General features: G+C 38.1%; 4 protein-coding genes across 7 annotated transcripts; 2 read left to right on the top strand and 2 right to left on the bottom strand.

Annotated features, from left to right (window-relative positions):
• Nucleotides 1-3,622: 3,622 nt before the first annotated feature.
• On the bottom strand, nucleotides 3,623-3,946 carry LOC146883570 (uncharacterized). Its single transcript, XM_085666621.1, has one exon. It carries the CDS (start codon nucleotides 3,944-3,946, stop codon nucleotides 3,623-3,625), a length of 324 nt encoding a protein of 107 aa, XP_085522747.1.
• A 2,160-nt stretch (nucleotides 3,947-6,106) lies between these two features.
• On the bottom strand, nucleotides 6,107-6,664 carry LOC146883569 (uncharacterized). The gene has a single exon (XM_085666620.1). It carries the CDS (start codon nucleotides 6,662-6,664, stop codon nucleotides 6,107-6,109), a length of 558 nt encoding a protein of 185 aa, XP_085522746.1.
• A 5,976-nt stretch (nucleotides 6,665-12,640) lies between these two features.
• On the top strand, nucleotides 12,641-14,600 carry LOC114163461 (putative pentatricopeptide repeat-containing protein At1g64310). Of its 4 annotated transcripts, none has more exons than XM_085666267.1 (2): nucleotides 12,641-13,288; nucleotides 13,456-14,600. In XM_085666267.1, exon 2 carries the CDS (start codon nucleotides 13,628-13,630, stop codon nucleotides 14,576-14,578), a length of 951 nt encoding a protein of 316 aa, XP_085522393.1. In that variant the 5' UTR covers nucleotides 12,641-13,288; nucleotides 13,456-13,627; the 3' UTR covers nucleotides 14,579-14,600. The 4 variants fall into 4 exon arrangements, with proteins under 4 accessions (XP_085522393.1, XP_085522392.1, XP_027903572.2 ...); XM_085666266.1 differs by having other exon boundaries at nucleotides 13,444-14,600; XM_028047771.2 differs by having other exon boundaries at nucleotides 12,647-13,288; nucleotides 13,389-14,600.
• Nucleotides 14,601-16,914: 2,314 nt separating this feature from the next.
• On the top strand, nucleotides 16,915-19,814 carry LOC114163459 (BTB/POZ domain-containing protein At5g03250-like). The gene is made up of 4 exons (XM_028047770.2): nucleotides 16,915-17,269; nucleotides 17,779-17,848; nucleotides 18,006-19,223; nucleotides 19,305-19,814. The coding sequence occupies exons 1-4, from the start codon at nucleotides 17,211-17,213 to the stop codon at nucleotides 19,812-19,814; spliced, it is 1,857 nt and encodes a 618-aa protein (XP_027903571.1). The 5' UTR covers nucleotides 16,915-17,210.
• The last annotated feature ends 587 nt before the right edge of the window (nucleotides 19,815-20,401 follow it).

The raw sequence follows: 20,401 nt of genomic DNA, 5'->3' as shown, positions 1-20,401 counted from the left end.
TCGGGCGGATAATAGTGATAGGGAGGAATCAGGAAACGTAGGGAGGATCCCCATGGAGAGGTTAATTGAAGTTAGGGAAGATCCACCTGAGGAATTGGCGAAAAGCAGCTGGCCGGTGAAGACTGGGTACGAGTGGGTAGCGGCAGACGTGTGAACACAACAGTCGTTATTTCGGTGCTCGCGGTTACTGAAGTCGTGGCCAACTGTACGCCAATCTTTGAGAAAGGTGCTCGAAGGGACATAGTGGTGCCAGAGAGGGTAATTGTTGTGGAATGTGTCTGCCATGTCCGAGATGGAGCTGCCGAGGAGTTCTTTTATATGTACATGTGTCACTTCTCACAATTACACATCCGGCTGTCGTTTGATGAATTCACCATGGGAGTGTTACGATTGTTGAATGTTGCTCCCACCTAACTGCATCCGAAAAGTTGGGCGTACTAGCAGGTGTTCCAGTTGCTGTGTATAACATTGTATTTGCAATCGTCTCCGCGGACGTTCCTTTATTTTTTTGTTATGAGGCCGAGAAGTCTGACGACGTGGTTGTCGCTCATAAGCCGGCCTGGTTTTAACAGACTGGATGCTTTTACCTAATCTTTTAAACACTTTAAAGATGGGTTCTTCAAGGTGGTGATAAAGCAAGCTGGTCGTCCACATTTTTATACTGTTGATGGCAATACTAAGTGTCAACACCCAATTTTGCAATTCCGGTTGCGACACCAAGTTCTCGTTTTTCTCGACCGGTAACCCTTGGAGGTATAAGGTGATTTCGAAGGAGGATTTGTCTGTGGTCAACAAGGAGGTGGTGGATACCGTGATGCTCTTTAGCGATAAGATGTCCACTAAGGGCTTAGTTAGGGTTTATAATTCGGTTCACCCGATTATAGATATTGAAGTTATCTTTCTGTAGTTTTGAGTGTTATTTTATGTTTGAGCATTCTGATGGTTGTATCTTGTGGGTTGCAGGACATATGGCACAAATGGGAAAGAAGAACTTGACACTTTTCCAAGCATTGCGAAAGGAGAAGGCGGCGAAGGCTAGAGCTGCTGGGAGCACTGAGGTTCCCAACCTGCAAGAATCGTTAGTAGACGTGCATGTGCATGGTGGGACTAAGAGGAAGGCGGAGTTGCCGACTAGGCTCGACAAAGGAAAGGACGTGAAGAAGGTGCGGGCCGCCTTGATGGGGCCAGGATTGTCAAGCGGAGGGAAGGGTTCAGAGGCTGGATTAATTGAGCTTCCAAAGACAATTGTACGAAAGGATATTGAGATCAATATGCCGGAATCGCTGATCGATTCGATTGATAATATGGAGCTGAACGCTTTGGTGAAGGCTATGGTCGAATTTAACAGTAAAACACTGATATTGAGCCAGCGTGTTGGATCTTTATATCAGAGAGAGCTGAAAGAGGGGAGTCAGACGAAGGTTGAAGAATTACAGGAAAAAGTGGACAAGCATGCGGAGGAAAAAGAAGCCTAGAAGAAGGAGAAGGAGGAATGGGAAGAAGAAAGGAAGAGGCTGGCTACATGGAGAGTTCGCTGCCTAGATTCAGAGGAGAAGTTGAAGGGCCGGATTGCAGACCTTGAGGCCAACTATGATGAGATGAAGGAGAAACATGACGAGTTGGAGATGGAGATGGAGGATTTAAAGAGTTGTATTATCCAGGAGCATATAAACGGCTTTCAGAAGGGTTTGCGGCAAGCAGTCTTCTTCTATAAGAATGTTGATGGTAATGGCGCGAGGTTTGATGTAAATAAGGATGTGGTTGATGGTGTGCTTGTGGAAGAGGCGGAATCTAGTCCCGAGGGGGATGCGAGGAAGGGGGCGGAAGATGCGGATGCGAACGTTGATGGTGCGACTGCGAAGGATGCTGACCAAAAGGCGACTTAGAACCGTTATTTTAATACTTCCAATTTGATGTTGATTCTAAGTTTGTAATAAACCGTACACTAATTACTTTTGTACTAATGTGACGAATGCTTTGTGTATGCTATGTTAATTGTTTCACATCGATAACTTGTGTTATAGCGACACGTTTATGGTATGATATAATTGTGAGTGGGAGTTTGATGTATGTAGTGTTTGTTTTAGAGTGTTTAATTCGATAAAGAAGTGTTTTGGTTTGCAAATACGATTTTACATTAAGGATGTTCGACCTAGGCCGCTTACTTGTGGTAAGGGTGGGGAACTAAAAACGAATTAACATCAAGTTAAGGGTGTTCGACCCAGGCCGCTTACTTGTGATAAGGGTGGGGAACTAAAAGCGTGTTAACACCAAGTTAAGGGTGTTCGACCCAGGTCGCTTACTTGTGATAATGGTGGGGAACTTAAAACGAATTAACATCAAGTTAAGGGTGTTCGACCCAGACCGCTTACTTGTGATAAGGGTGGGGAACTTAAAATGAATTAACATAAAGTTAAGGATGTTCGACCCAGGACGCTTACTTGTGATAAGGGTGGGAAACTTAAAATGAATTACCATTAAGTTAAGGGTGTTCGACCCAGGCCGCTTACTTGTGATAAGGGTGGGGAACTTAAAACAAATTAACATCAAGTTAAGGGTGTTCGACCCAGGTCGCTTACTTGTGATAAGGGTGAGAAACTTAAAACGAATTACCATTAAGGTAAGGGTGTTCGACCCAGGCCGCTTACTTGTGATAAGGGTGGGAAACTTAAAACGAATTAACATCAAGTTAAGAGTGTTCGACCCAGGCTGCTTACTTGTGATAAGGGTAGGGAACTAAAAGCGAATTAACATCAAGTTAAGGGTGTTCGACCTAGGCCGCTTACTTGTGGTAAGGGTGGGGAACTTAAAGCGTGTTGGAAGTGAGGTAAGGAGTAGTCGTGAGGTGAAGAACCCTTTGTTTTATTCATGAAATTTGGGGTGCCTTGTTAAAACGTCCCTGGCGCAAACCCTCCTTAGGGAAAAAAGACCAGGTGAGGGAAAAGAGTACACTCAGGGTTACAAGTATGTGCTACAAGACATGTCTTTAACTAAAGTAAAACTTGAGATGGGACACATTCCATGTATTGGGTATTTCTTCCCCCGATAATTGCTCAAGCCTATACGCTCCTCCTCCAACATCTTCACATATTCGTTATGGGTCGTCCCAATTGGTGGAGAACTTGTCATCCTTCTTTCTTGCACTACTGGTCATTCTCCAAACTAAGTCCCCCTTTGCGAACGATCTTGGGCATATGTTCACATTATATTTTCTGGTCGCTCGCTGTTTGGCAGCTAAGTTGCGTATTTGAGCTTTTTCTCTTAACTCGGGCAGGAGGTCGAGGTGGGTGCTCATATTTTGATGATTTTGGACTGAGTCGTTTAGTTTTCGGCACAGAGATGGTTCACCAATTTCAACGGGTATCATGGCGTCTGTGCCGTATACTAGATTGAATGGAGATTCGTTTGTTGCTGATTGAGGGGTACACCTGTAAGCCCATAGCACTTCCACTAATTCTTCTGGTCATCGGCCCTTGGCGTTGTCCAACTACTTACGCAGTTCTACTAGTATAACCTTGTTTGCTACCTCAGCCTGTCCATTGGTTTGTGGGTGTTCAACAGAGCTGGTTACATGTTTGATGCCTAGGTCGGTATAGAATTTAGCAAGTTCTTTGTCTATAAACTATCGGCCATTGTCGGTGATGATTGTATGTGGGACGCCATACTGGCATATAATATCCTTCCAAACGAATTGTTGGACTTGTTGGGCTATAATGGTGGCCAATGGTTTGGCCTCTATCCACTTGGTGAAGTAGTCGACGGTTACTATCAAGAACTTTACTTGACCTTTGCTGAGGGAGAAAGAGCCAAGGATGTCCATTCCCCACTTTGCGAAGGGCCACGGGGATAGTATAGAGTGAAGTTGCTCCTGTTTCTGGTGGATAAGGTTGCCATGTTTCTGGCATGGTATGCATTTTTTGACGAAGTCGTGGCAGTCTACCTCCATGATCGGCCAGAAGTAACTGACGCGAAGGATTCTAGTAGTTATGGTGCGTGCGTCGGAATAATAGCCGCATATGCCTTCATGTAATTCTTTAATGATGTACTAAACTTGTTATGTAGTGACACATTTGAGAAGTGGTTGGCCGTATCCGCATTTGTACAGGTCATCGCCTATCATCGTGTACCTGGTGGCTTTAGTTATCCAAGTCTTGTCAGCGTCAGGTGGGAGGTTACCGGTTTGAAGGTATTGGATGTAAGGAGTTGTCCAATTGTCGGCTTAGTGTTGGGTTAGGGTATGACAAGTATTTGTGATGGAGGGGGCGGACAGTGTTTGATGCAATAGTGATCGGTGGCAGCTTTTTAACTTGGTGCTGGCTAGTTTGGATAATATGTCGGCTCTGACGTTTTCGGATCTGGGAATGTGTTGGATGCAGACTTGTTCGAAGGTAGACTGGACGACTTTCCGGACCAAATGGTAGTATTGTAGGAGGGTAGGGTCTTTGATCTGGAACTCGTCATTTAAATGGCCAACGGTAAGCTTGGAATCGGTTTTACATGTTAGTGACTTGACACCAACCTCGCGAGCCAGGGATAAGCTGGCGAGGATGGCTTCGTACTCGACTTGGTTGTTAGACGTCTTGAAGGCGAAATGGAGGGATTTTTCGATGAGGATAGTTGCCGACACCTGCCCCCTTTAGGTTTGACGAACCATCAACATAAAGTGTCCATTGGTCCTCTTTAGGAGTTCGTTGGAGATCATTGACAAAGTCTAGAAGGCATTGAGCCTTGATGGGGCCGTGAGGTTCGTAGCGGATGTTGAATTTGGATAACTCAACGGCCCAGGACGACATCCGCCCCGCAAGGTCTGGTTTCTGCAATATCTTCTGGATCGGGTAGTCGATTTTGACGATAATGTTATGATTTTAGAAATACGGGCGTAGGCGTCGGGCTACGTGTACCAGCGATATGGCTAATTTTTCTACCATCTGGTACCTGGTTTCAGGGTCCTGCAGGGTTATGTTGACGAAGTAAATAGGATGTTGGGTGACGCTGACATCTTGAACCAGCGCGACGCTTACGATGTGATTTGTGGCAGTGATGTAGACCAGTAAGGGTTGATGAGTATCCAGTTTATAGAGGATGGATGGTGAGGTGAGGGTGGCTTTTAGCTTTTGAAATACTTGTTCACAATCATCATGTCAAGTGAACTTGGCGGATTTTTTGAGCAGCCGAATAATGGATTAAGTTTGTTCAGCTAGTTTGGGAAGGAAGCGGGAGATGGCAGTGAGGCGGTCTATGAGGCGTTTTACTTCTCTGACACTGGTGGGGCTTCGTATTTCAATGATCACGTTGCACTTTTCAGGGTTAGCCTCTATGCCGCGCTGGGTCAGCATGAATTCAAGGAATTTATCGCGGTCGACGTCGAAAACGCATTTGTCGGGGTTGAGGTGGAGGTTGTACTGTCGTAACGCGGAGAAGACTGCTGATAGGTCCTGAGCGTGCTGGTGATGGCTTGGGGATTTGACAACCATGTCGTCAACGTATACTTCGACACATTTGCCCATTAAATGGCTGAAGACTTTGTCCATCAGTCGTTGGTAGGTTGCTCCTGCGTTTTTGAGACTAAATGGCATGACCTTGTAGAAGTAGTTGGCGTCGTTTGTGATGAAGGCGGTTTTGTTCTTGGGAATTTGGTTATAACCGGAGTATGCATCAAGAAAACTGAGGACCTTGTTACCGGCTGCGCCATCGACAAGTCGGTCAATATTAGGTAAGGGGTAGGCATCCCTAGGACAGACTTTGTTAAGATCCATGTAATCAACACACATCGGCCACTTGCCATTGGCTTTCTTGACCAGGACCACGTTAGAGAGCCAAATGGTGTAGTGGGCTTCTTCGATAAACCCTGCGTTTAGTAACTTATCGGCCTCGACCTTGGCCGCTAGGTGTTGTTCTTCACCAAGTTTGCGTTTTTTCTAGGAGACATATCGGGCCTCCTTGTAAATGATAACTTGTGAGATGCCACGTGAGGGTACTCTTTAGGTAAGTCAACAACTGACCAAGAAAAGAGGTCCGTGTTGCTGACAAGGGTGGGTGTTAGGATGTCACGTTGTTCAAATTCTAGCCCAGTACCGAGTTAGATGGTGCGGCCATTAGGGAGCTCCTAGGGGCTGGTTTCTTCGAGAGGTTCGAGGCGGATATCCCGACCCACTCTGGGGTCTAGATCGTCACGAGATAAGGCGATCTCAGAGCCGGGTGGTCGTTCAATATGATTCGTTTGAAGGATGGGAAGCTGTGGGCGTAGACTGGCCATGTAGCATTCGCGTGCAAGGCGTTGGTCGCCATGAATGGTGAGGATGTCGCCAGATGGGAAAGGGAACTTCATGGCCAGATGAGGTGTGGGAACAACAACGCCAAGAGTGTTGAGTGAAGGGCGGCCGAGGAGGACATTATAAGATATAGGTGCGTCGACGATAAGGAAGCGAATAGGAATTGTCTTTGTTTGGGTGCCATCGCGAAAAACGGTATGGAGGTCAATGTAGTCGCGGGTGAAAACTTTTTCCCCAGAAAAGCCATATATCGGTTCATCGTATGGGACCATGGCGGTGTTTGGGAGTTGAAGTTTCTGGTACGTAGCCCAATAGAGGATGTCGACGGAGCTGCCTTGGTCGACGAGGACTTTCTTGACTGCGTAGTTTCCTATTTCAACGGTGATGACCATAGGGTCATCTTGCTAGTGATCAAGGCCTTGAAAATCGTCGTCCGTGAAGGTTATGGGGGGCATGTGACGTCTGTGATGAGAATGGGTTATGTGGTTGATGGATTGGATATGGCGAAGGTGTCTCTTCCTGACAGATGAGGTGGATCCTCCACTAGCAAAACCACCAGAGATGGTGTTGATAGTGTTGCGTAGGGGAGGGTCGGTGGGGTGACGTCGGTGTGAGTCGGTTCGGGGTCAAGGTTTGCGGGTTGGTTTGGGCTTTTATCGTGGCGAGAGTCGCGGGGAAGGCGTCGGTGGTCGAAACGAGGAGGGTGATGGGATCAGGAGGAGTGGTCATCTTTGTGGACAAAGCGACGGAAATGGCCAGCACGAACTAGTTCTTCAATTTTATCCTGGAGTGCTTTACATTCCTCTGTGGTATGGTCGCGTTGGGGGGAGTGGTCTTCTTGTGTAGTGGTGGGATGAGGTCGGCCTGAAAGGCCTCATCAAGGAGGTGAGATCTGGGGACATTTAGGGGGGCGTATCTGGTGAAGCGGGGTTGTCGGGGTTCTCGAGGTCTCGGATCAGGACGGGGAGGTTGTGGAGTGGGGGTGGCAGTAGAGGGTGTGTAGTCATTGCAAAATTTTGTATGGAAAGTTTGCATTTCCTCCATACGGACGTAATCGGCACCATGCAGTTTCAATTCATGCATAGAGGCGAGTGGGTGCAGGTAGACATTATTGGCGAAGGGGTCGAGTTTAAGAGTGAGGGCCATGCACTGAAGTATCATTTCTTAGTTGAGGTGCGGTGTGCGAAGGGCAGCCTTACTGAATCGATCAATGAATGCCCGGAGCGTCTTGTCTTGTTCTTGTCTGACGCTGAGGAGTGATATTGTGGTAGTTTAATGCAGGGGGCTGCCGACGAAGTGAGTGGCAAACATGTGGGAGAGGGTGTCGAAGCAGACAATGGAGTATGGCGAGAGGGTGGTAAACCATTCAAGGGTAGGGCCTTTCAAGGTGGTAGGAAAGACTTTGCAAAAAATGGCATCATGGGAAGTGTAGAGGGCGACGTGGGTGATATAGACTTTGAGGTGTTCATCCGGGTCGGTTTCACCAGTGTAACGTTCCAGCGTGAAAGGTTCCCACTGGATGGGGAGGGGGTGTTGGCGATGAAATCATTGAAAAGGTGATGGCGTCTGGGTTGGTGAGATGGTAGCGGGTGAGGAGGGATGTGATGGTGGACGAGGGTGGAAAAAGTGGAGGTGAAGTTGTGAAGAGGGATATGGGTAGTAGGGAGGTTGTGAGGGTTGTAGGGTGGGATATGAGTGGTGTGTAGTGTGGTGGGCATGTTGTAGGGCGGGATGTGTGTGGTGGGCAGGGTGGCGGCGGGGGTGGGAGCCGTAGTATTTCCTGGGAGGGTGGAATGGAAGTGAGTATGATAGGTTGAGAGGATGGGAGTTTGTTGGGTGGTGGTGAAGGTGTGCGAGGTAGGGTTGTACTCGCTTTCTTCTTCAGTAGGTTGGAAAGCTGGGGACCCTGCGGCATCCGATGTTTCCTTGGCCTTAGGCGAGAATTTTTCTGTCGTAGTGCCTCCATCTCATCAGCACTACGCTTCTTCAAGTCATCCAGCTCCTGTTGCATCTTGGCTTGACTGTCTAGGATGGCGGCCAGATCCGGGGTGATGTTAGCAGGTCCTGAAGGGCCTGCTTCAACTTGTTTGTTAACTCTTGCTCTGCTGCGGGTAGAAACCATTTTCGAAAAAAACGGGTGGTAAGGTATTATCTCGTGTCCCACGGTGGGCGCCAATTGTTCTTGCAGAGAACAAACAAGATATGTTAAACACAAGTATTACCTTACTCTAGTCTGTCATCTCCTCAGTAGGCTTCTTCCCGGTTGATACATGTCACTCATGGGTATCTCGGTGTGATCGGTTTGGACCCGAGAGGGGTTACCTGCAAAAGGGACTCCGAAGCTCAAGTCAGCAAAATCTCTAAGAAAGTCAAATCTGGTGATTAGGGAAGTAATGAATGCGTACCTTTAATTTGTGGGGTTCATGCATGTTTATAAATTATTAATTATGTCTGGCCACGTCATGGGTTGTAGGTGGGCCTGGGCCCTAACCCAGGCCCCTAGTTTGATTATTGTAGGCTTGATGAATCTTAGATGCGTTGATTTCATTAAGTTTTCCAGAGTGGCCGGTTTATACCGGCTACTCTTTTAGCGGCTTAGGCCACTATTATTCTTCTGTCGGCTTAGGCCACTATTATTCTTCTGTCGGGTTAGGCCGATTACTTTATTTGCTCCGCGTATATATGGTGATTGTTTATTATTATTATTTGGTTAGACTGGCTAGGTGTGGTACACCAGTCCCCCAGCCTTTGCCGATATATATATGGCAGTGAAGGATGATAAGTGCTGACGTGTTAGCGAGGCTGGCTAGGTGTGGTACATTATCTTTGACAAACTTTCTAATGCTAACAAGATTCTTATGTGTGGAAAGTACCAGTAAAATATTGTTTCCATACTTATATATTACAAAAATAATACTACATCCATTACAACTACCTTTACAACCATGATTGTTTGTGCCTTGTTGGAAATAACTACCACATATAAAATTTCCATTCAAGTTGACTATATTTTTGAAGTTAAAGTTATTTGGTGTGAGTAAGATTAAAAGAAATAGTGTCATTAGTTTGCTTAGATTTCTTAATTCTTACTTCTCGAGCAACTACTACAAATTCAATTTCATCAAACAAAAACAAATCTAACTTATTAATAAAAGAAATGTATAATTCATACTCAATAGGAAGACCTTGAACAAAAACATAAAGTTATTCACATTCAGAAATATGATCTCCAATAGAATTAAGAGAATCAATAAGTAAAAGAAAATCATTAATCACTTGATCTCCTTTTTTATATTACATAATGTCAACACCCAATTTCGTCTGGGTGAATAAATTTATTTTTGAAAAAAAAATGAAATGTTTTTTTAGTTAATGGTAAATAAAAAAGGTGAAATAATTTTTTTTTCAAAGATTTTCAAACTTTGATTTTAGTAAAAAAAGAAAAAAAAACGAGATATAAAAAAAGAAAAGAAGAAGAAGCAAGAGTCCAATTTGTTTTTAATTATTACACCACTTCTCATGAGTCCAACAACCCAACATATCATATCTTCTACCTTTGCTCCTGATAGAAAAAATAGTTATATGATTCTAATAAGTAGAACCAATATATCTTATAATGATTAGAATCAATATTATTGATGGTGATTGATATTGTGCTCTGATTTGCTACGATTTGATTCCCATAATGTACTGCTATCATGATCAATTCCTTTCTTATATTGTTTATTACAATTAAGGCTATAATTGCATTGATATTGCAATGTGTGAATATAAATATGCACTCTGTCATAGGAAAATGATTGAAAAAGAAAATATTCTCTACACTTCTATCTTTCTCATTACCACTCACACGTCACACCTCCTTTTAATCTGTTATGGGAGAAAAGCAAAATTCTTATTGGAGGAAGTAGGAAAAAGAAGAAGAAGAGAGAAGGAAGTTATAGTGGAGGGAACAAAAGAAGGGAATTGATATAAAAGAAGAGGAACTAAAAAGTTTAAAAGATATGTCAATGTCAATATTTTTTATTTATACATTCCCAAATTTTCACTTTATTTTGTTTTAATATTGTACGTTTTTTTTTCTACACTTAATTTTGGCCTTCTTTTTTTTTATTTTATTCTAAAAATCATTACAAAAAATAGTTTTCCTCATTTCTTTTAGTGTTTGTCCAACACAATTTTCAAAATTCTTTTTTTTTTCCAGAAAATATAAAAAATATATAAAAAACTAAAATAAAAAATAGTTTTCTTTGTTTACCTTTTAGTGTCTGTCCGGTCGCTCGTGTCGTAGAACACTCATTTCCAAATAATTAAAAATATAAAAAAAATAAAAAAAGGTTTTCAAAATTATAAAAAAAGAAGTCAAATTAACAATTTTTAAAATATTCATATTAAAGAGTTTTTCCGACGTGGAATATGAGAAAATGATTGATGATGGAGTTGATGAAACAATTGTAGGCAACAAAGGTGTTGGTTGAGGAATGATAGCCATGAAAGACAATTTTCAAGCTCTGGATATAATGATAGAAAGTGGCATGCATAACATAGAAGAATCATATATATAGAGAATAAGAATTTATACTTGATTGTCAAAGGATTCAAAATGTACATTTATATAGGCAATTAGGAAAGTGCACAATACATGCAAAGACTAAAAGCAATATAACAAAAAATTAGTACTAGTAGAATAACAAACTAATAAAATTAGATTTCACAAGATCATAAATTGATATACACTAACAATTTCACATCATACTACCTATGTTTAAAGAGAAGGAATGAGTATAACAAGTGACTTTTCAAGAGGGGTAAGTCTGTGCAAACTAAGTACTTGACAAAATTGAGAGAAATATACTATAGTGCATATATAACAAATGGTAATTAAGGCAAGTTTCCTTTACTTATTTTGAATGAGTAACCAAACTTGATTTTGAATGAATAACCAAAATTGTAAGGATATGAGGTAACAAAAGATGGAACCATGCTAGCAAAAACATACGAAATGATGAACTTTCCTTTATAAAAAACATGTTATGGGTCGTGATCAATTGTCCAAACTACTATTTCTCCCATGAAGGTTCCAAAAACATTAAGACAAAAAAGACTCGTATAAATGTGGTTTCATATCATTGATAATCAAACTTTGGGTTGTATTGATATATATTCTCATAGACACAATCTCGAAGATCATCTTGAAGACACATGAAAACAAGGTAATTGTAAACTTGAGAAAAAAAGTAGTATATGTGATATTCCAAATACAACAAAAGAAAAGGAAAACATTTATAAAATTGTAACATTTACAAGATACATCTTCATACATAGTTCTAAGTACTATTCACTTAAAAATTATGTATAAATTCTACAAGTATAATATAAATTATGCAATTCATATGTGATTCTATAAGAAGATTATTAAACAACTTGAATGACTAATGTAAATCTATCTCTAACATAATACTACACTTTGGTCTCTAAAGAATGTGAAAAATTGATTCATGGAAATGAGAAGTGTTGTATTAGGATAAATGACTTACCATGAGATAAGATTTGCATAGACCTTAACTTCAATTGGAATTCATCTATCCATCTATCCTTTTGGCTCAAAGATATGATCTTCCTTTTTCTTCTAACACTAAGTTGCATGCAATAACATCTCACACAATTTCCAACTTCAATGTTTGTTCGTAAATGTAGCAGCATATTTTAAACTCATGCATGGATGCATACTTAATTACTTTCTAAATCTTTATGTCTTATCTCAACAAAATGAAAATTAGCACTTTGTGAAAATTCTACCCAAACAACTTTCACCATTGTACATTGTTTTCTTCTAATAATTCACTTATCAATGGATAATGTATGTCTTTTAAGTAAGGATGATCATGGATCAAATTTTGGATGATCTAAACCAGATCCAGAAAATTGGATCAGATAGTGAATCCAAATATGCTTTTCTTGTGAAATGGTTTGAATTTTTTTAAAATTTAAATCCAAATATTTGGATCAAGTTCTAAATCTAAATCGAGAAATTTGGATCCAGTTTTAATCCAAATCCATTTCTAAATTCATATTTTTACTTCTAAATTAACTTTTTTATAAATCTAATTTTAATTTTAAATCTATATTTTTAAAAATAAATAACTATTTAAGTTAAAATACACAAATATAGAAAAAAGTTAAAAAAAATAAAATATAGTAATAATATTAAAGATTAATGATAATATAAATATAAATTTTTAATATTAAAAAAAAATAAAAATTTTACTGCTCCAACTCATTCGTTATGAACATTATAAATTTTTTATGTAAAACTTGCAAACTCTCTTTAGTCATATATTTACAAGCTCATGTACACAAAAAAAAAAAAATTATTCTACTTGATATGACAATTTAAAATTATCCACATTCAATATTATTCAATATTAATAAGTACAATTCCTGATAAACATCAAAATTTAAAATAAAAGTTCATTAAAAAAACATGAATAGTTCGTGATCATTGTTCATAATATCACTATTCATATTCGTACCAAAAATACATTCACAACAAATATAATTATAATTTCCGATAAATATCAAATTTAAAATAAGTCACTACAAAGAAACATGAAAAATTATTTATCATAATATCATTATACATCTATAAAAGTCCATTCTCGATAAATATACCTGCATTACCTGTTACATGCAAATAAGAATCTGATCATTGAACGGCTAATTTAACAAGATTTCCTCTTAAATTAAATTACATGTCATTTATGTGACTTGTTTGTCTCTCACAATCCCCAACTCCTCCATTAATTATTTTATATTTCAGACCCATGGCCTTCATCTTCTATTTCCTTTCCTCCATCAAATCCTTCACTGCATGCAACAATTTCCATAATCACCTGCAGCTACAAAATGTTCAAGTACTCCAATAGAACCCGTCTCCCTCTTCGCCGAAGGCGCAGACTCCATTTTTGCCGACCAGCGCCTCTGTTTTATGCATAAACACCAACACCACCTTCCTGGTAATCCGATTCTCACCAAGCTTTATTTTTATGCAAAAAAAAAAAATAAAAAATCTCATGCTTACCAACTCACAAGTGTTGTCTTTGTTGCTGTCAGAAGTTAACATTGTAATCTTAATGTTCATTCCGTTTGAATGGCTTCATTCCGAACTCAGCAACATTTGTAGGTCCCTCTTGAGGGTGAAGCAGTTACACGCATTCCTTTTGAAGACCCATCTCTCAGAAGACCCTTTTTACGCAACAAAAATTCTCAGGCAGTATGCAGTCAACAGCGACATCAACTCGGCCCATCATGTGTTCGACAAAACTTCCGACCGAAGTGTCTACCTTTGGAATTCCATGATTCGAGCTTTCGCGCAGTCCCAAAGATTTTTCAGCGCAATCTCTCTGTTTAGAACCATGCTTGGGGCTGACATAAGTCCTGATGGTCACACTTATGCTTGTGTTATACGTGCGTGTGCTGACAACTTTGATTACGGTATGCTAAGGCGTGTTCATGGAGGTGCTGTGGCTGCAGGATTAGGACTGGACCCTGTTTGTTGCAGTGCACTTGTGACTGCTTATTCAAAACTTGGTCTTGTTCATGAAGCGCGTAGAGTGTTCAATAGGATCACTGAACCAGATATAGTTTTATGGAATTCATTGATTTCTGGCTATGGGAGCTCTGGTCTATGGGATGTGGGGATGCAGATGTTTAGTGCGATGAAACTTGTCGGGAAGAAGCCTGATGGATATACCCTGGCTGGGTTGCTTGTGGGTATTGTAGATTCTGGGGTGCTGAGCATTGGCCAAGGATTACATTGTTTAAGTCAAAAGAGTGGGCTTGATGCTGACTCTCATGTTAGTAGTTTGCTGGTGAGTTTTTACTCGAGATGTAAGTGTATGGATTATGCATACAGAGTCTTTTGCAGTATTTTGAATCCTGATTTGGTCACATGGTCTGCTCTTATTATGGGGTATTCTCAGGCTGGGGTGTTTGAGAAAGTGCTGTACCTTTTTAGGAAATTAAACATGGAAGACAGGAAGGCAGATACTGTCTTGGTTGCCAGTGTATTGGCTTCTATTGCTCGGACGGCAAATGTAGGACTTGGGTGCGAGGTACATGGATATGCTCTTCGGCATGGATTGGAACTAGAGCGGAATGTTGTTTCTTATAATTCTGTAATTTTGGCTTTTGGCTTGCATGGATATGCTTATGAGGCTTTTAAGGTGTTTGAAAAGATGCTGGAAAAGGATTGGTGTTTCAAATGCAAAACCATGTATCATAACGTAAAATCTGAAATATATTAAAAACCATACATTTCGAAATACACATTTCAAAACATATTTTTATATTCAAAATACCTTTGGATTACATAACCCAAAATATATTTAATAAAATTACATGAACATTTTGAAAAGTGTTTTTAAATTTGTAAGTACGTTTTGAAATACATTTAAATAAACCTTTTGGATTCAGTGTTTCAGAAATATTTTCAAATTGCGTGTTCCCTTCTTTCATATTAGATGTCCCCATGTTTCTTCTTTCCTTCCTCCACCATGCTTATTCTTCTCACTCCTTCCTCCTTCATGTTTCTTCTTCTCCTTATTTTTTTATTGATGACAAATGGTACAAGACTAGGCATAAAGGAAAAAATAGGGGATAAAACTGTCATTTCCTCACATCTATGGGTGCAGGAACAAAAAATAAGTGCGTCATTTCCTGTCATTTAATTTCATCACATAAATGTTAATTCAAGTCGACCGGCCCAATCAGCCCAACCAATCCATTTCTCTTCTTGTTACCAATACTCACTAGATTTAACTTCAAGAAGTGAGGAAATGAGGGATTATAGATAGTTTAAGCTTATAAGATATTTTTAATAATAGATCATCACTTTCTCACTTTAAACTGATCTAATTATTTATACATGTGAAAAATAAAAGTGTTGGATCTATCTTACAGGAACTTCTTTTAGGCATGAACTTAGGTTAAAATAATTATTTTAAACTTAATATTTTTACATGATAAAAAAAAAGTTGATTCTAATGTCTTTTTTTGAAAATGAAAATTGAGAGGTAACACATGTTTCCTTTTATAATGCAAAAGTATTTACTTATCATCATTGGTCACTTCTATTTAAAAGTATGTCAATTTTGATTCACATAAAACCATTCCTTTTGACAATTTAAATTCGATGAACATTTGTTAAAAATATTATTCTACAATAAAAATAACATGTAACTTAATCATGACTGAACTAATTTATTAGGCAACAAAACAATGTTTATATTGAATTTGATTAATTTTTACTACTGGATCCAGTAAATATTTGTATATTTTAAAAATTGTATTAAAATTTTGTCAAATAATTAAAAAATACCTGATTCAATGCCATCATAAATAATATATTTCTTAAACCTAAAAAGATGATATAGTTTCAGGAATGATATTGTGTCTAATTGACCAATAACAAAACAATACATACAAATATTATTAAAAAGAAAATGAATTAATATATTATTGTAATGGTAAATTAAATTTTCAAACTTTAAAATAAATATAAGTATTGCTAGAAAGAACATATTGAATATATATATATATATATATATATATATATATATATATATATATATATATATATATATATATATATATATATATATATATATACACACACACCTTTATATCTAAGAAAAAAAAATTATAATACTATTTATTATACTTTATACTTTAAGCATCCTAAAGATTATTGGCATGAACATTTAAACATTGTGTATACAAAGTAGTCAATGAAAAAAAAAAATTGGAGCTATTTTAAATCTATGGAAAAACATATGTGATTAGAAATATATAAGAATATAAAAGTATGATAAATTGACTCTCATATATCATAGGTTTCCTTACCTGGATTTCATGGGTGAAAATACCACTATGACTGATTCATTTATTAAATGTATAAGAATAGAAAAAAAGTATTCAATAGTTTTTTCCCTTTCACTTCCTTTTTTATTATAAATTAATTTAACCTAAATTTAGGCATGATCTAATTGAAAATTATTTTCTACTAAAGTTTTGTACATATTCTATGAAACTCCGTATTAGATTTGCATACCAAATTAGTAAAATATAATTTTCAAGTGCGAAGTGTATTTATTTTTAATTATTAATTATCCATTTCTTTTATGTTTATACTAATATATATATATATATAGAGGATAATAATAATAATAATATAATGTATGTTTACAAAAATACACTGTGAGAAATGTTTTTACCAAAAATTTATTTTCTTTTATAAAATCAAATATCAGCTCGAATAGATAACAGAATATGCATATGATATTATTTTTTTTTTCAAAATAATAATTTGTTTACTTTAGATGTAATTCTTTTAATATATACTTAATTTATAATAATTTCTTGATAGAAACTTGTAATACATTTTATTAACGTGATCTATTATTGTTTATAAATATAAAATTCAATAGATTTGCTTAAATTAATTATTTATTACAATTTAATGAATATATTCTTTAATACTATATATATATATATAATAATAATAAATGGAGCATTCATCAACATGCTTTAAGCACAAAGAACTTTTGTTAAACTCAACCATGATATAATGTTTTATTTTTATTATTACGATAACGAAATTTAATTCTAACAGCCTCAATAGAGAATCACTCTTCTCATTACACATTAGCATAACAGCTGTAGCTTATTTTTCTTCCTAAATTTTCCACCTTTAGAACCGGAATCAGTATACACACTACAACACATTGGCATAACAAATTATTTCTGTGAGAGAAAAACGTGGAAAAAATCTCAGTACCCAAAACAGAAACAAAGAGAAAAAGGATAATAGCTATCATGTAGCTTTTAATTTTGTTTGCCACTTTGAAGGAACATTTTGACGTTAATTAAGTGCCACAAATGGCGTGCATGAAGCTGGGATCCAAATCTGAAATGTTTTACCTCTATGGCCAAAGTTGGTCAGTTCTTTTCCACTTCTTTCTTATTGTTTAATTACATCTCTATAATCTCATAAGTGATCTTTGTCCCTTTTTTGTGTCACTGTTATAGCATGTTTCCTTCATCCTTTGACAAGCTTAAAACACTAGTTTTGGTTAATCGGAGGAAGTTTCTGTCTTGTCTATTGGTGGCTGATGAATACATGCATGGCAGTGAAATATGTTTTCACTGTTACAAACAAAGTAGATCGGTTGTATAACCAACATGATAAACCTCTGTGTGTGTTTCATCTAAAGATCTTTTGTATGCGTGGATGATTCCATTCGTCGTGTGTTTTTCCCAACAAATGTTCAAAATTGAATTCACAATTGAGAACATTATAACTTCAATTAAATTATACTTGTTCTTAGGGTTAAATCAACAATGGCTATATATTCTGTACATAATTCATCATTTTATTTATCAGTGAAATCTTGTTATAGTTTATCAGTTATCAGTAACCTTGTTGGCTTCCAAATGATTATTCTAGGCTTTGCTCAACTGGACTTCCAAGTGATATCATCATTGAAATTGGTGATACATCTTTCCATCTCCACAAGGTGTGTTTTCATACTTTCTACACAATGCGTTTTGAAGATATATCACTGAATGCATCGCAAAACAATAGGAGTATCAGTTATGCTTCAACCTATATATTTGTTTGTTGTCATTACCAGTCACATTGCATGATTAATTCGTTTGTTGCCGCGTTACCAGTTTCCACTGATATCAAGAAGCAGAGAGCTAGAAAGTTTGATGAGGGAAGTACCATGCGAACCTGATAAGTCTGTTTTGGAACTGCCTGGTCTACCTGGAGGAGCCAAGGCGTTTTTGCATGTTGTTAAGTTTTGTTATGGTGTCAAAATGGAGTTGAATGCATCGAATGTGGTTGGTCTCAGGTGTGCAGCAGAGTATCTGCAAATGAGTGAGAACTATGGAGAGGGGAATCTCATCATGCAGACAGAAAAATTCCTTAATCATGTGTTTGGTTACTGGACAGACACTCTCATTGCTCTTAAAACATGTGAAGAGGTTTTACCTATGGCTGAAGAGCTTCACATCGCTTCACGTAGCATAAACTCTTTGGTGCAGAAAGTGGCAGATCAAAGTTTGGTTAATTTGCCTGTCTCATCAGGTCCAAGTGTTGCTCAGAGTCCAGAAGATGCAGAAGTGTGGAATGGAATAAGCCTGACACCAAAGGCATCAGGTGAAGATTGGTGGTTTGATGATGTATCTTCTCTTAGTTTGCCATTGTACAAAAGGTTCATACGAGGTGCTAGTGCACGAAACATTAAACCTAAGAGAATCGCTGGATCACTTGTTTACTATGCAAAAAAGCACATTCCCTTGTTGGGAAGTCAAACAAATTCACAGAGTGGAAACTCGTCTTCTCTTAAGTCATCTCTTTCTACCCCTTCTGAAGCAGATCAGAGGAATCTTATTCAGGAAATAGTGGAGTTGCTGCCAAATGAAAAGGACATAGCACCAACCAAGTTTTTGTTGGGGTGTCTGCGGACAGCAATGGCCTTATATGCTAGTTCATCTTGCTGCTCAAGCTTGGAGAAAAGGATTGGTTCTCAATTAGATGAAGCATATTTAGAAGATCTTTTGATTCCAAATATTGGATTCTCAATGGAAACTATTCATGACATCGACTGTGTCCAAAGAATGCTTGACCATTTCATGATTGTAGAGCATGATCTAATTGATACTACGTCTAATGATATAGAAGAGGAAGAAAGGCGCATAGTTGGAAGTTCTCAACCTCTGAGCCCAATGGCAAAAGTGGCTAACCTGATAGATTCTTATTTAGCTGAAGTTGCACCTGATGTAAATGTGAAGCTACCAAAATTTCAATCACTTGCTGCTGTAATTCCTGATCATGTCAGGACCCTGGATGATGGTTTATACCGCGCCATTGATATATATCTCAAGGTACAAAATAAAATCTACAATTTTCTTTCCTTATCTTGTAAATGTAGCATAATAATGATACTAACGGACTCAAAATTTCAGAATCATCATTGGCTGACAGACTCTGAGAAGGAACAAATCTGCAGGCTCATGAATTGCCAAAAGCTGTCATTGGAAGCTAGCACACATGCAGCTCAAAATGAAAGATTACCACTTCGTGTAGTGGTCCAAGTCTTGTTCTTTGAACAACTGAAGCTGCGCACATCTGTTGCTGGCTGGTTTTTTGCTTCTGACAACGTTGAGAACTCACAAAACATGAATGCAAATCTGTCTCTGATGAGAAATGATGGCAGCATTCCACACAACCCGGTTGTGGCTTTTGATAACATGAAAGAGAGAGTGGCTGAACTTGAGAAGGAGTACTTGAGCATGAAGCATGATTTGGAAAAAATGATGAAGTCAAAGGGAGGTTGGAACATGTTCCTTAGGAAATTGGGTTGGAAGCTTGTGCCTAAACCCTCTAATGCCAATGTCTCCAAGCCATGCCGGAAGTCCAAAATATCACCGGCAACTACTGCCCAGATGGAAGAAAAGGCCATGCAAGTGAAATGAAAGACTTCAAGTTGAAAAACAATTTGCAATTCTTTCCTTTTTTTTTTTTTTTGAAGTTTTAAGATCATCTAGTTGCTTGCTTTATTCTACTTAGACATTAGAACTTGGAAACAGTTTCTCTTCTGGCAAGGCCATTCTAGTCAGCATAAATGGCTATTGCCATACCCTCGTTTATGTTTAGTTGGAAAACTGAAGAAGCTTTTCTATTGTCTGTGTTCTTCCATTCATGTTCACTTTCTCCAAATTCAAAGAAGAATATTTGAACATTCAAGTTTTAAGAGTAGTTCATTGCACAATGAAGAGGAGAAATACATCAATAAAATAGTTTAGTTGAAATTCTCTCATGTTTAGTACTTTACAACTTGCAAAACCCTCATGTTAGCTGTTCTTAAACGTTTTTCAGCCTTTTATCTAACTAATCTTATAAAAATGTGGCCAATTTGCTATTAGTAAATTTGCTTTTATCTAAAGTTGGAAGTAGAAAAATTTGAACAGTATGTTTTTTCATTACTGAGAAAGAATGTTGGCTATATGTTGTTTGAAACAAAACATTTGAAAAAATGTCTAGACATGGTTATCCATGAATG

Source organism: Vigna unguiculata, chromosome 9, assembly GCF_037176805.1.
Source record: "Vigna unguiculata cultivar grain cowpea cultivar isolate G323 ecotype 2 chromosome 9, ASM3717680v1, whole genome shotgun sequence".
NCBI lineage: Eukaryota > Viridiplantae > Streptophyta > Magnoliopsida > Fabales > Fabaceae > Vigna > Vigna unguiculata.
The sequence above is the reverse complement of the archived record's forward strand: the minus strand, read 5'-3'. Positions and strand labels throughout refer to the sequence as shown.

Excerpts from the sequence above, each read along its gene's own strand:
- LOC114163461 (XM_085666265.1), top strand. The coding sequence starts at position 13,261 with ATGCATAAACACCAACACCACCTTCCTG. Across the intron at positions 13,289-13,385 it reads ACACCAACACCACCTTCCTG|AAGTTAACATTGTAATCTTA; the intron begins GTAATCCGATTC and ends TGTTGCTGTCAG.
- LOC146883570 (XM_085666621.1), bottom strand. The coding sequence starts at position 3,946 with ATGGAGGTAGACTGCCACGACTTCGTCAAAAAATGCATACCATGCCAG.
- LOC114163459 (XM_028047770.2), top strand. The coding sequence starts at position 17,211 with ATGGCGTGCATGAAGCTGGGATCCAAATCTGAAATGTTTTACCTCTAT. Across the intron at positions 17,270-17,778 it reads TACCTCTATGGCCAAAGTTG|GCTTTGCTCAACTGGACTTC; the intron begins GTCAGTTCTTTT and ends TGATTATTCTAG. Across the intron at positions 19,224-19,304 it reads CCATTGATATATATCTCAAG|AATCATCATTGGCTGACAGA; the intron begins GTACAAAATAAA and ends TCAAAATTTCAG.
- LOC146883569 (XM_085666620.1), bottom strand. The coding sequence starts at position 6,664 with ATGGTCATCACCGTTGAAATAGGAAACTACGCAGTCAAGAAAGTCCTC.